The sequence below is a fragment of the Vulpes lagopus genome, chromosome 15 (assembly GCF_018345385.1).
Source record: "Vulpes lagopus strain Blue_001 chromosome 15, ASM1834538v1, whole genome shotgun sequence".
NCBI classification, from domain to species: domain Eukaryota; kingdom Metazoa; phylum Chordata; class Mammalia; order Carnivora; family Canidae; genus Vulpes; species Vulpes lagopus.
Window position 1 is genome coordinate 18,482,567 of NC_054838.1, and position 16,130 is coordinate 18,498,696.

Consider the following 16,130-nt stretch of genomic DNA (forward strand, 5'->3'; position numbering starts at 1 on the left):
AACTTCATTCAGCTACACATTATGTCAAAAATACAGTTATTTTACCCTATAATTCTCCAGTGAGAAAGCATGGCTACAGTAGGAAATGATTTGATTTGTTTGAATAAATGTAGTTTATATCCTAGATATTTATTAATCATGTTTTGCATAGTAATTAGATTGACATATCAATCTACTTGATAAAGCAATATTTTAATTATAATATTGAATGTACATAATAAATTTATAAGTGACTTTTCATTTATAACATTAATTTGAAATTCCTTCCTATTTGTTCTATCAAGATTACGTTTCTCCTTTTTAAAAAATGGTCTTGTTTTACCGTGCTGTAAACTTTGTAACTAGTACCTTTTTTATACACTAGCTATCCTCAAGTAGAAAGTGTAAATTTGTTATCCATCCATTTCCAAGAGACTCTGCTTTGTCCTAAGTATTATTTCATTTCATTTATAGCATAGTTACCAAAGGAATGAACTAGATCCAAACTGTCTGGGATTCATATTTTGATTTTACCACATGGTATGTAAAGATGAATTACTTAATATTTTCAAGGTCAATTTCTTCATTTATAAATCATAAAAATGCTTACTATTATTTCATAGACATTAACGTAGAACTATATATACAAAATTCTTAACCCTGTGCCCATTGCTTAGTAAGCGTTCAATAATGTTAGCTATTACTCAAGACTCCAGTAAATAGGCCAATATTTATACATTTTAATCCTTCCTGTTATGTTTACCATCCCTTTTGCTCTTTAGGTAGGTCCTATGTTTTTCATCTTTAGCTTTATTTTTTTTTAAAGTATTTATTTATTTATTTATTTATTTATTTATTTATTTATGATAGAGAGAGAGAGGCAGAGACACAGGCAGAGGAATAAGCAGGCTCCATGCAGGGAGCCTGACACGGGACTCAATCCCGGGACTCCAGGATCGCACCCTGGGCCAAAAACAGGCGCCAAACCGCTGAGCCACCCAGAGATCCCCTATTCATCTTTAGCTTTAAAGCTACTTTAAATACATTTTATAAATAGATACTATTAAGAGAAAAGGATATACATTACTTGAAGGTTTCCTAGTTTCTGCTCAAAACTTCTTAAAATACTCATATATGTAAATAATAAACTTTTTGCTCTATATGTAAAATAAATCTTTTACTCTAAAGTAGAAAAAAGAAGTCCAAACTTAGTTTGAATATTTACTCGTTTATAATAACCTCTTTGGGAATTAATGAAGATGAAGCCATCTAATTTATAACTCCTGTAATGTTTTCACCACAGGTTCTGTGATGCTATTTGGGTAACAACTCCATTTCCTCATGGATTCCCTGGTGGATGGGAACCACACTGCAGTGACAGGGTTCATTTTATTGGGCATAACTGAGGACCCTGTCCTTCGAGTCATCCTCTTCATGACCATCCTCTGCATCTACCTGGTGACCGTATCTGGCAACCTTAGCACGATCATTCTGATCAGGTTCTCCTCTCAGCTCCACCACCCCATGTATTTTTTGCTGAGCCACTTGGCCTTGGCTGACCTAGGCTATTCCTCTTCTGTCACACCCAACATGCTTATAAACTTCCTGGTGGAGAGAAATATGATCTCCTATCTTGGATGTGCTATCCAGCTGGGTTCAGTTGTTTTCTTTGGGTCAAGTGAGTGCTTCCTTCTGGCTGCAATGGCATATGATCGCTTCATGGCCATCTGCAGCCCACTGCTTTATTCAACCAAAATGTGCACACAGGTTTATGTTCGCCTACTCACAGTGACTTATCTAGGTGGTTTTCTCAATGCTTGCTCTTTCACTATTTCCTTCTCTTTTTTACTCTTCTGTGGACCAAATCAAGTCAATCATTTTTTCTGTGATTTTGCTCCTTTAGTTAAACTCTCCTGCTCTGATAGTACGATCCCTGCGGTTGTCCCCTCATTTACATCTGGCTCCATCATTGTGGTCACGATGTGTGTCATAGTCATCTCCTATATCTGTATCCTCATCACCATCCTGAAGATGAGCTCCACTGAGGGACGCCACAAGGCCTTCTCCACCTGCACATCCCACCTCACAGTGGTGACTCTGTTCTTTGGGACCATTACATTCATTTATGTGATGCCCAAGTCCTGCTACTCGACTGACCAGAACAAGGTGGTGTCTCTGTTCTACATGGTGGTGGTCCCCATGTTGAACCCCATCATCTATAGCCTTAGGAACAATGAGATGAAGGGGGCTCTGAAGAGAGAGCTTGGCAGAAAAATATTTCCTTAGTCAAGCTTGTTATTTTATGGTATCAGATAAGATAATATACCATATAATAATAAAAAGGATATAGGGTATCTGTGGTCTGAATAGGTCAGCCAGCATGGAGCATTTTAGTGAAGTAGGAGGATGGATTTTCTGATATCAATTGTAATTCAAAGGCTTATAGCCAGTTACCTTTTTTTTTTTTTTAAATTTTTTTTTAAATTTTTTATTTATTTATGATAGTCACAGAGAGAGAGAGAGAGAGAGGCAGAGACACAGGCAGAGGAAGAAGCAGGCTCCATGCACCGGGAGCCCGATGTGGGACTCGATCCCGGGTCTCCAGGATCGCGCCCTGGGCCAAAGGCAGGCGCCAAACCGCTGCGCCACCCAGGGATCCCAGCCAGTTACCTTTAACAAAATTAGTTTAAATTTAAATTATAAATACAAACTGGTTTATGTGAAAATATACTTAACTGAAAATCTTTCATAGCTTTTTAAAAAAGATTTTATTTATTTATTCATGAGAGACAGAGAGAGAGAGGCAGAGACATAGGCAGAGGGAGAAGCAGGCTCCCTGAGGGGAGCCCAATGTGGGACTTGATCCTAGGACTCCAAGATCACGACTTGAGCCAAAGGCAGACGTTCAACCACTGAGCCACCCAGGCATCCTTCGTAACTTTTATCACTATTTTTTCAAAAGCTGTTCCCTGTGTTACTTAAGTTTATTGTACCTCTAAACCATTAAGACTGTGTCCATTTTCAATAATATTTTATCCTGTAATGTGTGTGATAACACTAGATATGATTGAGTACCTTTGAGAGGAAGTGACCAAATGGAACCAGACAGTAAAACTACTGGAAACATTTTTTTTGCAGGAAGGTTATCTGCTGGGGATGGGTTCTGTGGACTCATAAATGCTGGTCTGTATTCCTGATCTCTGGTTTCAGCCTAGTTGCAGCGAATCTCATAGAACAAGAGGGTGAGATGCCCCTGACTAACCTGTGAATGCTTCTGTCAGGTCAAATATGTGACTGCTCTGTGGGAGTGAGCAGGACTCCTGAATTCCTCAGGGAATCAGTGAACAAACAACTCTTAGAGTGATGTGTTCATGGGTAGACTCACATCCTATGAAGGAAGTTGGAAGGGACTAGATTGTGTTTCCTCCATGAAACTAAACCTACCTTTATGTATTGACAACTACCACACTTCTCTTTTCCAGTCCTCTCTTTAACATTTTAGACAAAAATATTTTTGTCTAATGAAACTCAAGCACAGATGATCTCAAACTGAAGTGCCATTTCCTACCCCAAATTGCTCCCTCCACTATTCTGTATCCCAAAAGAGGCACCTCAATTCAATCAGTTTATGGATTCCTGAACCCTGAGAGAAATGGGTATTTCCCCCTTCACATTCCTCCATCAGTCACAAAATGTTACACCACCAGTCACAAAATGTTACACATTCAGAGTCCAATATTTACTTCCTACTTCTTTTCATTTCCATGGTTAGCACCTGTATTTCAAACTACCGTCCCGTACATTTATTTTACAATAGGACTCCTGTGATAGCTAGTTTTATGTGTTGACTGGGCTATGGTGATCAGCTGTTTGGTCAAACACCAGTCTTGGTGTGGCTGTGAAGGTATTTTTGGGTGTGACTAACATTTAATCAGTAGGCTTTGAGTAAAGTACATTAGCCTCCATAATGGGGGTGGTGCTCAGTTGAAAGCCTGAAGAGAAAAATCTGAGGTCTTCTGAAAAAGAGGGATAATCCCTTTGGATTCAAGACTATAGCATCAACTCCTACGGAATTTGTTCTGCTGGACTGCACTGTGGGTTTTGAAATTGCCAACTCCAACAATTATTTGAGCCACTTCCTTAAAATCTCTGTATATGTATTTATATATTCATATAGAATTTTTTTATTGGTTCTGTAATCTCTGGAGAATCCTAACTAATACAATCCTAACCAGCTTTCCTCTACCTTCTTTTACTCTCTTCCAATTCATTCTCCATATAACATGATTAGAAATCTAAGATCTTTTTTTTTTTAAATTTTTTATTTATGATAGTCACAGAGAGAGAGAGAGAGAGGCAGAGACACAGGCAGAGGGAGAAGCAGGCTCCATGCACCGGGAGTCCGATGTGGGATTCGATCCCAGGTCTCCAGGATCGCGCCCTGGGCCAAAGGCAGGCACTAAACCGCTGCGCCACCCAGGGATCCCCATGATTAGAAATCTAAATAGATGACTTCTTTCATTAATATCTCCCAAAGAGTTCAGAAAAAGGGCAAAATTTATTTATTTTAAATTCCAGTATAGTTGACATACAGTGTTATATATTAGTTTCAGGTGTACAATATACTGACTCAACAATTCCATACACCACCCAGTGTTCATCATGACAAATACACTCCTTAATCCCCATCACCTATTTCACCCATCCCTCCATCCACATCCCCTCTGGTAACAATCACATTATTCTCTATAATTAAGAGTCTCTCTCTTTTCCTTTGCTCATTTGTTTCTTAAATTCCACATATGAGTGAAATCATATAGTAGTTGTCTTTCTCCTTTGATTTATTTTACTTAGCATTATACTCTGTAGCTCCATTCATGTTATTACAAATGGCAAGATTTCATTATTTTTTATGACTAATATATACATATGTATATATTTCACCTCTTCTTTATCCATTCCTCTCTCAATGGACACTTGGGCTACATTCATAATTTGGCTATTATAAATAATACTGCTATAAACATAGGGGTGCATGTATCCTTTTGAATTACTGTATTTGTATTTTTGGGGTACCTAGTAGTATAATTACTGGACCATAGGGTAGTTTTATTTTAACTTTTGAGGAACTTCCATACTGATTTTCCATAGTGGTTGCACCAGTTTGCATTCCCACCAATAGTGCGCAAGGGCTCCTATTTCTCCAAATATTCATCAATATTTGTTGCTTCTTGTGTTTTTGATTTTAGTCATTCTGACGGGTGTGAGGTGATATCTCATTGTGGCTTTGATTTACATTTCTCTAATGATGGGTGATATTGAGAGTCTTCATGTGTCTTTTGGCTATCTGGATGTCTTCTTTGGTAAAATGTTCATGTCTTCTGCCCACTTTTTAATTGGATTATTTCATTTCTGGGTATTGTTTTATAAGTTCTTTATATGCCTATATATCAGGTATGTCCTTTGCAAATACCTTCTCCCATTTATTAGGTTGCCTGTTAGTTTTGCTCATTGTTTCCTTTGCTGTGCAGAAGCTTTTTCTTTTGATATGGTCCTAACATTTCATTTTTGCTTTTGTTTGCCTTGCTTCAGAAGACATATTTAGAAAAATGTAGCTATGGCTGATATAAATATCAACATATAACTATGGGTTGTCTATTCTGTTCTACTGACCTATGTGTGTGTGTGTGTGTGTGTATATATATATATATATATATATATATATATATATATATATATATATATATATATTTTTTTTTTGTGCCGGTACCATAATGTTTTGATTACTGCAGTTTTTGTAATATAACTTGAAGCCCAGAATTGTGATACCTCCACTTTGCTTTTCAAGATTTCTTTGGCTATTTGGAATCTTTTGTGGTTCCATATAAATTTTAGGATTGTTCTAGTTCTGTGAAAAATATGCTGTTAGTATTTTGAAAGGGATTGCATTTAATGTGTAGATTGCTTTGGGTAGTATAGATATTTTAACAACATCTGTTCTTCCAATCCATAAGCATGGAATGTCTTTCCATTTCTTTGTGTTGTCTTCAATTTCTTTCATTAGTGTTCTATAGTTTTCAGAGTACAGTTCTCTGACTTGTTATGTTCATTCCTAGGTATCTTATTATTTTTGATGCAATTGTAACTGGAATTTTTTCTCAGTTTATCTTTCTGCTGCTTATTAGTGTATAGAAGATTTCTGCACATTGATTTTGTATCCTGTGACTTCATTGAATTCATTTATCAGTTTTAGTAGTTTTTTTGGTGGAGTCTTTAGGGTTTTCTACATATAATATCATGTCATCTGCAAATAGTAAAAATTTTACTTCCTCTTTACAAATGTGGATACCCTGTCTTTCTTTCTTTCTTTCTTTCTTTCTTTCTTTCTTTCTTTCTTTCTTTCTTTCTTTCTTTCTTTCTTTCTTTCTTCTTTCTTTCTTTCTTCTTTCTTTCTTTCTTCTTTCTTTCTTTCTTTCTTTCTTTCTTTCTTTCTTTCTTTCTTTCTTTCTTTCTTTCTTTCTTTCTTTCTTTCTTCTTTCTTTCTTCTTTCTTTCTTTCTTTCTTTCTTTCTTTCTTTCTTTCTTTCTTTCTTCTTTCAAGATTTTATTTATTTATTCATGAGAGATACACAGAGCGAGGCAGAGACATAGAAAGAGGGAGAAGCAAGCTACCTGCAGGGAGCCCATTGTGGAACTCTATCCCAGGACCCCAGGATCATGCCCTGAAGGTAGATGCTCAACCACTAAGCCACCCAAGCATCCAGTTGCCTCTTATTTCTTTTTGTTGTCTAATTTGCTGTGGCTAGAAATTCCAGTACTATGTTGAATAAAAGTGGTGAGAGTGGACATCCTTGTATTGTTCCTGACCTTAGGGGGAAAGCTGTCACTTTTTTCACCATTGAGTATGATGCTTGCCTTGAGTTTTCATATGGCCTTTATTATGTTGAGGTATGTTCCCTCTAAACCCACTTTTATCATGAATGGATGTTGTACTTTGTCAAATGTTTTTTCTGCATTTATTGAGATGATCATATGGTTTTTTAATACTTTCTCTTATTGATGTGATGTATCATGTTGATTGATTTGCGAATATTGAACCACTTTTGCATCCCAGGAATAAATCTCACTTGATTGTGGTGAATGATTTTTTTAATGGATTGTTGGATTCTGTTTGCTAGTATGTTGTTGAGGATTTTTACATCTATTTTCATCAGAGATATTGGCCTGTAGTTCTCCTTTTGTGGTATCTCTGGTTTTGGTATCAGGGTGATACCTCATGGAATGAATTTGGAAGATTTCCTTCCATTTTTGAATTTTTTTTCATTTTTGAATAATTTGAGTAGAATAGGCATTAACTCTTCTTTAAATGTTTGATAGCATTCAAAAAGGCAACAATTCTTAATAACTCACAGAGTACTAAATACAGCCCATTTAATTCTCTCACAGTCTTCCCTTGGTCTCCAAATGCCCAAATTCTAAGAATCAATCATTTGGTTTTCTTTTACATCCTTAAACATGTCCATAGCCTTTGCTGCCACAGCGCCCTCTCACATGCAGTACCTGTACCTGAATTAACTATCCTCCTCACTTTGATAACACCAATTTATGCTATAGATAACAACTTGAGTGTTGTTTCTTATTTGGGAAGCCTTCTTGAGGCTTCAGAACAAATTAAGTACACCTGTAGAACTCTGCATATTTTCCTCTGAATATTCAGTGCATTTACTAGTTACAGATTTAGTATTTGTTTTGTCCACTGTGTTGGAAGCTCTGCATAGATACCACAGTGTCTTTGCCCTTTCTCCATGCACCTAATTTATACACGATAAGCGTAAATGCATATTTGAAATGAATAAGTGAGTGGATGACTGAATGAGTTTTTGCTCTGGCATAAACCACTGACTCTGCTGCCATAGAATCCTGGCCACTGATCTACTGAGTGCTTTAGCCTGACAAAAAGGCTGAATGTTTGGGGTCAGATCCTGCTATGATTGTGACAGGCTTCGACACAAATTCCTGCTCAACACAACCGCACCACTGCTTCCACACTGTTTAACAGATTAGGAACTGGAATCCCAGTCTCGTTTAATAAAAGTTTTGTAATCACCCTCTGCTGAATAACGTCTCCCTCATGTATCTGCATGGCTGGAGAGTTAGAAAATCTATAAATCAAATGTTAGAGGAGTAGTACCAGTGTTAGCAATTGGAGTTAACAGTAAGATTATTTACTACATTCCACGTACTGTTTTCAGTGATTTACACGTATTGATCTGATTAATCCTCAGAATAACCTTATGAAGTTTTTTTTGTCTAATCTGTATTTTACAGAGAATGTAACTGAGACACATTAAGAGTAAGCAAAAGGTCCAGGTTACAAATATCCTTTTAGTATTTTGCTTTCTTTTAAGGCATATACTCTCTGACCTGCTGGAGCGAGGGTCTCTTCAAGACAACTTTACCACTAGAGGACTCTCATTTGTCCCAGATACATTCCTTTCCAGGCAACCCTTACTGTTGAGATTTCGGGGTAGAAATTTCTGTGTTGGATATGTCAGGCTAACATGGTCTAATGACCAACTCTCTGGCACAAAATAAATAAGAAGGTAGATAAATGTCTTTAAATTTTTGAAAGCATAGACTTCTGGTTCCACAAAGATGAAGTAGCCCCATTCCTGTCAGGTCCTTCCCTCTTGTTACACACACACACACACACACACACACACACACACACACACACACACGACAAACACAAAAAATCCCTTATAGATAAAACAAGCATATGAAGACTCTAAAGGTTGAAAGAAGAAGGCAGACTCCTAGGGACTTTGGTATCTGAGTTACAAAACAGCAGAGAGTTCCTGGGTTTCTTTATATCCTGGACAGGGTACTGCAGAAGCCTGCCATCCAGAACCACCAAGAGACATAGATAAAAAGAATTCTAACAAAACCCAGTTTCTCCTAGCCAAAGAACTGGAAAAGAATGGCCTTAACAGAGCCAAAAACCTTTTGGCAACACCTACCTTGCTCCAGACAAAGACCTATGGAAAATCATACCTGCTACTCACCCCCAGGTTTCAGTGGGGCCAAGCAGGTTGCTTATGTTCACCCCAACTGCCTTACAATTCCCTTTCTGGGGTAATGTCAGTGGGGTCCAGTGGGGAAACGAGCATCCACTGTCACCTGGCAGCATGAGACTAAATGAGGGTGTATGAGGAGGGGCTAATGGGTACTCTGGTCCCCTTGCCTCCAACCCTACATGGGAGTGCAACCACTGAGCTGAACTTTCACCCACACCTTGCAAAGATAAGGCAGGGGGAAGCATTCTCTACTTCCCCCTTCCCTAGTGGCAGTGAAGCCTGACAAGGAGCTGGGCTTACTTGGAGGTGAGGAGGAATGTAGCTAGTGTCACATTATTACTGAGAAAGCACCATCAGGGCAAAGTGGGCATTGAACTTCTATCTCAACCATCTGCAGGGAGGCATTTTGCTAGAGGAAGCTGCGTACACACACACACACACACAGTGCTTGCAGCTACACCTAAACAGGGCTGAAAAGGCATTTCATACACCTAGCCTACAGAATATCATAGCTTAGCCTTACTTAAACGTGCTCAGAACACTAACATTAGCTTACATTTGGGCAAAATCATCTGACACAAAGCCTATTTTATAATAAAGTGTTGAGAATCTAATGTAATTTATTGAATACTGTACTGAAAGTGAAAAACAGCATGGTTATGTAAGTACAGAATGGTTGTGTGTATATCAGTTATTCACTCTCCTGACTGGGTGGCTGACTGGGAGTTATGCCTCCATGCTGCTGCCCAGCATCATGAGTGACGGGAAGAGATCAAAATTCAAAATTTGAAGTATGGTTTCTACTAAATGCATATTGCTTTCACACCAATGAAAGTAAAAAAACCACAAGTCAAAACCACTTTAAGTGAGGGAATGACTGTACCAAAAGCAAAAAGTTGTCAAATGTAAATTTAAGACTGGCAAAATATAGCCTTCAGAAATGGAGTGATAAAGATATTTCATATGAAGGAAAGCTATGAGAATTTGTTCTTAACAGAGCTATCTTAGGTAATTGCTAAAGAAAGTTTCTAAACAGAAAATGGATTTCAAAAACAACCTGGGACTTCAGTATTCAAAAAAATACATACAACAAATGAAAATTAAAAGGCAACGTATCAAAACATGTGAGATTCAGGTAAAGCAGTGCCGAAAGGGAAATTTACAGCACTAATACTTATATTACTAAAAAGGAAAGTCCTAGAATATATAAAATAATTTTGGAAGAGAAGGTGGGAAGAATTGTTTTGCCTGATATTAAGGCATACTACTTAGCTCCACAGTTATCAGGACAGTGTGGGACTGGTGGAAGCATAGACACATATCACTGAGGCTGACTAGAGAACCCAGAGAAAGACCTACACAAATGTGCCCAACTGATTTTTTTTAAAAGGTACAAAAGTAATCCAATGGAAGAAGGAAGGCCTTTCAACAAATGGTACTGGAGCAATGAGACACCCACAGAGGGCAGAAGCACCTCAACATAAACCTCACACAAATCTTATCTAAGGATTAATTCAAAATACAACATGGACCCAGATGTAAAATGTATAATTAAGAATCATAAACCTTTAGAAAAAAGTAGGAGAAAATATTCACAATATTGGGCTAGTCAAAAAGGTCTCAGAAAGGACACCAAACTCTTATCATAAAAATACTGTCCTACAAAACATGTGGATATGCTTAGATGTATACATGCATACACCTTTACACATATTTTAAAACTACATACTCTTTATACTAGAAAAATGGTGATGTCAGGATATTTCAGGTAATTAGTTAATACTTTAAATGCTTTGTGCACAAAGTGATGATTCTATTGGAAATATTCTACTTTTCCCACTTTTATTTATCAAGAGTCTGCACATTTTTAACTGTGCGGTGTTCGTTTATTCACCATCTGAGGGATGAACCTATCTGTCCTGCCTAGAACCTTCCTTAGGGCAGTCTGCATTTCTTTGTTTCTGAGACTATAAACAATCGGGTTAAGCAGAGGGGTCAGCACTGTATATGTGACAGCCATCAGCATGTCCTCACGGAACGAGTCCCTGTCCTTGGGCCTCAAGTAGACAAAGCCAGCAAATCCATAGTGTATGCACACCACAGTGAGGTGGGAGGAGCAAGTAGAGAAGGCCTTATACCTCCCCTTGGCAGAGGGCATCTTCACAACGGTGGACACAATGAAGACATAGGACATCATAATGAAGACAAAGCTGCCCACCAACACAAAGGCAGAGAGCACAAAAATAGCCATTTCTTGATGGGAGGTGTAATCACAGGCAAGGCAGACCACAGGTGAGATATCACAGAAGAAGTGCTGGATGATGTTGGAGTCACAGAAAGACAAGTTGAATACAATGATGACGATGCACAGAGAAACCAAGAACCCAGCCATCCAAGAGGCCATGATGAGCTGAAAGCAGATCTTATGGGTCATCAAGATGGGGTAGTGCAGCGGGTTGTGAATGGCAATATAACGGTCATAGGACATGGCAGCCATGATGAAGCAGTTATTGGCTGCTAAGCCAAAGAAGAAAAACATCTGTGTGGCACACTCAGGAAGAGAAATGGCCTTGCAGTCTGCTAGCAAGTCCACTAACATGCGGGGTATGATTGCCATCGTGGTACATGTTTCTGAGAAGGACAGGCCGCAGAGGAAAAAGTACATAGGGGTGTGAAGGTTGTGACTGAGCCTGATGGCCACCATTACGGACACATTTGCGGCTAGGATGGTCACATGGGAGAAGAAAATCATCACAAAGAGGAGAGCCTGCAGGTCTGGGAAACTGGAAAACCCCCACAGAAGGAATGTGCTCACTGTGGTATGATTGCCCATCTTCCTGGTACAGGCAGCAACGGTCTTCCAAAGATGCGGAGCTTCTTGAGGCTAAAACTTGGAGATGATTGTAAAAAGCTGCTGCAGCATAGATATCACCTAGACTTTAGTCAAGGGAACTGGGGCAAGTTTCAGGCAACTCTCCTCGAGAGAGACTGAGAAAGGGATGCTAAATGTACCTGACTGAAGTCAAGGTCAGGAGTCAACGTGATGAGAACGATGCTAGTATGAGAATCCGTGAAGCACTCAAGCCCATTAGAAAAGCAGGCTGATGTCTGGGTACTTAGGGCCAAACACACCTGCTAATGTGAATAAAAGTATTTTGATTTAGAGAATCCGTGTAAATGACTTAGGGTGGGAATGAATATCTTCTCAGATTCTACTCATAAAAGCACTCTTATCTCTCTCTTTTCCAATCAGGATCTGCATGTAAGTGGGAAAACATGAATAAAATTGCTTTGTTCTCCCCCACTGGATTTTGTGAGGCCACATTTTCTAACGCTTTTTGAGATCTATCGGTAATCTGGTACTTAGGAGTGCTTAATAAGCTATTGCTTGGGGCAGCCCGGGTGGCTCAGTGGTTTAGCGCTGCCTTCAGCCCAGGGCCTGATCTTCTCCCTCTGCCTGTATCTCTGTCTCTGTCTCTGTCTCTCTCTCTCTCTTCTCTGTGTTTCTCATGAATAAATAAATAAAATCTTTAAAAGAAAAAAAATAAGCTATTGATTGAATGAGCGATATAATTCAATCATTTAAATTCTTTAAAATTAATATGACATTTAAAACATTTAGGGAAGTCAATGCAATCCCTTTTCATCAGTGTGTCACCATGAAGTGGATCCAAAGGTAGTAACTATAGGAATGACTAGACCATAAAAATGAATGCAACATGTTCTAACTCTTGCTAGGTTCCTATCCACAGCACTATTTGGAGTTTGAAATATATGATATCATTAGCTCTTAATACATATCCATACTTTTTAAATTCTTAAGAACTTCTCATTGAAGTTTTTTTCGGATGCCTAATGTACCAGTCTAGTTTGAAGTCAAAATGATTTTGAAGGTACTGTCTCATTCTAGAATGGAATATTCTGACCATAACGTTCTAGTCGACTTTTGAGTTTTTAGCACAACATCCAGGACATTTTCTATCAGGTATACTTGTCATATGGTTTACTTTGAAGTGCAGATCTGAATAGAATCAGCTCAAATTCCTCAGGTCAATTTGGAAAATCATATTTCTATTTAGATTGTTCATTTAGCATCTGATCTTATATAAGAGGTGAGAACAGAAAAGTGATAGGAAGACATGCAATAGAATTTAGAATTTTAATTTTAATTTCAGTCACTTTTAAAGGTGAAGAGAAAGAAAAATAGTAAAGAATCAGTGGTGGAAAATGAAGGAAGGTGTGTATAAGAGAAAGAGCTGAACACTGGCTGAAATTATTCTGTAGGATTCACAAAGATTAAAAACAACAACAAAAAAAGACAAGTACATTGTTGGTTGAAGAGTTGCTATTTTCTCTTTGCATTGTAGTTTGGGCAAAGAATACAAGAGGATTCAGGCCAGGTAACCAGCACCCACTTAATATCTATAATGTGCTGGGGTTAGAGTTGGGTCATAATAATCCTCACAAGTCTGTGTGGAATTTTCGTTCTGATTTCTAAAAAGATGAAAGCAAGGTACAGAGTGGTTAAGTGACTACAGAAGTCATGAATTCATTCAATACATACTGACTAAATAAATATGATGTGCCAGCCATTTTTACACATGGGGGAACAACATATAGGTTCTGTGATGCAAGAGTGAACGACTGTTTTTTTCTGTGAAGTCAGAGAAGCCCCCTGCTGAGAAGGTGACACACTTAAATGGAGACAAGAATGTCAATAAGCCATCAATAAGTGAAGATCAGAGGAGAGAACAGTACAAGTACAGTTCATCATCAACACAAAGATCCTACCTGGCAAACTCATCCACCCGAGCAATCTTCCACCTAGGCCCATATGGCTTGTCTTCGAGACCATACCATACTCCCCTTCCTAAGAAGGTTTCCCTATTTACCTCTAAAGGAAATGGTTTTCCATTCTCTTTGCTTTAGCTACCACTTACCTTGTATGACTCTCCAGTTTCTGCCTCTACCAAAAAAGAATCTCCAACATTCTCTAGCACATTTCCAGTGCCAGAGTGTCTTCCAAGTATTGAATGCAAGGTTTTCAGAACAGACCAGCCATATTCCTATCACATGTTAGAGTTGCCTTCTGTATTTCCTGATTGAGTTATACACAACAGAGAGCCACCATCAGACCCAATTTTGACTCCTTCCTCATCTTTTTACCAATAAATCACTTCCAAAATTTCAGACATCTGTTTGCCCTCATCTTTGTTGTTTTTTATTCCCCTACTATAGTCCTGGATCCTTCCCATAGGGTGAATAGGGCACCTGCATGGTTGTCTTAGTCACAAATCCATTGCATTTTTTTTTTCATTTACCACCCTGTGAGCCAATGCTAGATTCCTAAACACAGGCTAGGTTAAGTCACCGATAGTGACTTAGCTGCACATTCTATATAGGAGGAAATCCAAGTACTCCTGCATAACATCCAATCCCCATCACAACTGGTCCCTAAGTACTGCTCCTGGCTCAGTTTCTATCATCTCCTTCCACCCACCCTCCCTTTCCCATGCATATCACCATCCTCATGCTACTGTGCCTTTTTTACATGGTCTTCCTTCTGTCTCCATCTCCCCTGTACCTTTTATTTCCCATCAGAATTTTACTCACTTTTCAGGCTCTAGCTTAATTTGACTCCTTGTTCTCTCTTGTTGTCTACGTTTTCTAGATTCTAGGATCCTAACTACCACTCATTTGAATTTTTGTAACAGCTTCACGTTTTCCTCTTGTAGTTCTACCCTTCACGTAGTACCAGCTTTTCTTTTTTAAAATATTTATTTGATGGACGCCTGGGTGGCTCAGTGGTTAAGTATCTGCCTTCAGCCCAGGGCGTGATCCTGGGGTCCCGGGATTGAGTCCCACATCGGGCTCCCTGCATGGAGGCTGCTTCTCTCTCTGCATGTGTCTCTGCCTCTCTCTCTGCGTGTCTCTCAAGAATAAATAAACTAAATCTTTAAAAAAAACATTATTTATTTGAGAGCAAGAGAGAGTGTGTGAGCATGCAGGGGGAGAGGCAGAGCAAGAGAGAGAGAGAGAGAGAGAATCTCAAGCAGACTTCCTGCTGAGCTTAGAGCCCAATGCAGGGCTCGATCTCTTGACTCAAGCCAAAACCAAGAGTCAGACACTCAACTGACTAAGCCACTCAGGTGCCCCCTACCATCAGCTTTTCCATGTTCTATCTATAATCATGCTACATCTCTTCAGTGTAGGTTTCATATCCTCTTTGCTTACATATCAGATAATTCTAATAACTTCTAATCTTTATTGCATGAGCCAGTTATACAGTCTCCTACACAGCTATCCTAAGAAAGTGCTATTATTATGGCCATAGTGAGGAAACTATGGCTTAGCAAGGTACTTGATTTGCTGAAGGTGATACAGCTCTAAGCGTGCATGCACAGTATATTTATAGCAAGGCAGTGAGAATCTGGAGACTCACTTGCTTGATAATAATAAAGGTTAGTTGATAATAAAGCCTCCTTTACTGAAAGTGCCCTAGCATAGCATTCAAGGTCTTATCTGTCTAGCCTCATTTCCTCCTGCTAACCTTCCTGAGATGGGAAACATCCCACTGTTTCCAAAAAATAATATGTCCTTCATGGCTCTTCTGCTTTACAAACACGTTGTTTTCTATAACTTACAGTGTTCTTCTTGCCCTCCTCTGCCTGCTAAAAATTTAGCTGTCATGGACAAATGATTTAACGTCTCTTCCTTTGAAGCCTCCCCAGACCTCCCTGGCTGTGTTGGTCATTTCTTCTTTTAGAGTCACATCCTATTTTATTGTGAAGAGATGAGGAGGTTTTTTAAAAATCTTAAATAAAAAAAAATTTAGCTTGACTCTTATATTAGACAGGGAAGAGATTTGTTTTAAAATTTAATATCCCCAACTTGCAGCCTAAGCCTCATGAATGCACAGGTTTTACTAAGATGAGTTCTGAAGGAACTGGAGGAAGGAATCTGAAGGAAAAAACAGAATAGCATATTCTCTGGAAAGCCTCCATGATTCAGTGTACTCATCAATACACTATTTGGTTGATTTAGTATTTATTTGGGCATGTAGTGAAGATGGTTG

General features: G+C 38.6%; 2 protein-coding genes across 2 annotated transcripts; one reads left to right on the forward strand and one right to left on the reverse strand.

Moving 5' to 3' along the window:
• The first annotated feature begins 1,320 nt into the window (after nt 1–1,320).
• LOC121475966 (olfactory receptor 502) lies at nt 1,321–4,895 on the forward strand. Its single transcript, XM_041729661.1, has 2 exons — nt 1,321–2,237; nt 4,865–4,895. Exons 1-2 carry the CDS (start codon nt 1,321–1,323, stop codon nt 4,893–4,895), a joined length of 948 nt encoding a protein of 315 aa, XP_041585595.1.
• Nucleotides 4,896–10,922: 6,027 nt separating this feature from the next.
• Nucleotides 10,923–11,888, reverse strand: LOC121476080 (olfactory receptor 10T2-like). The gene has a single exon (XM_041729828.1). The coding sequence runs from the start codon at nt 11,886–11,888 to the stop codon at nt 10,923–10,925; it is 966 nt and encodes a 321-aa protein (XP_041585762.1).
• Nucleotides 11,889–16,130: the final 4,242 nt, after the last annotated feature.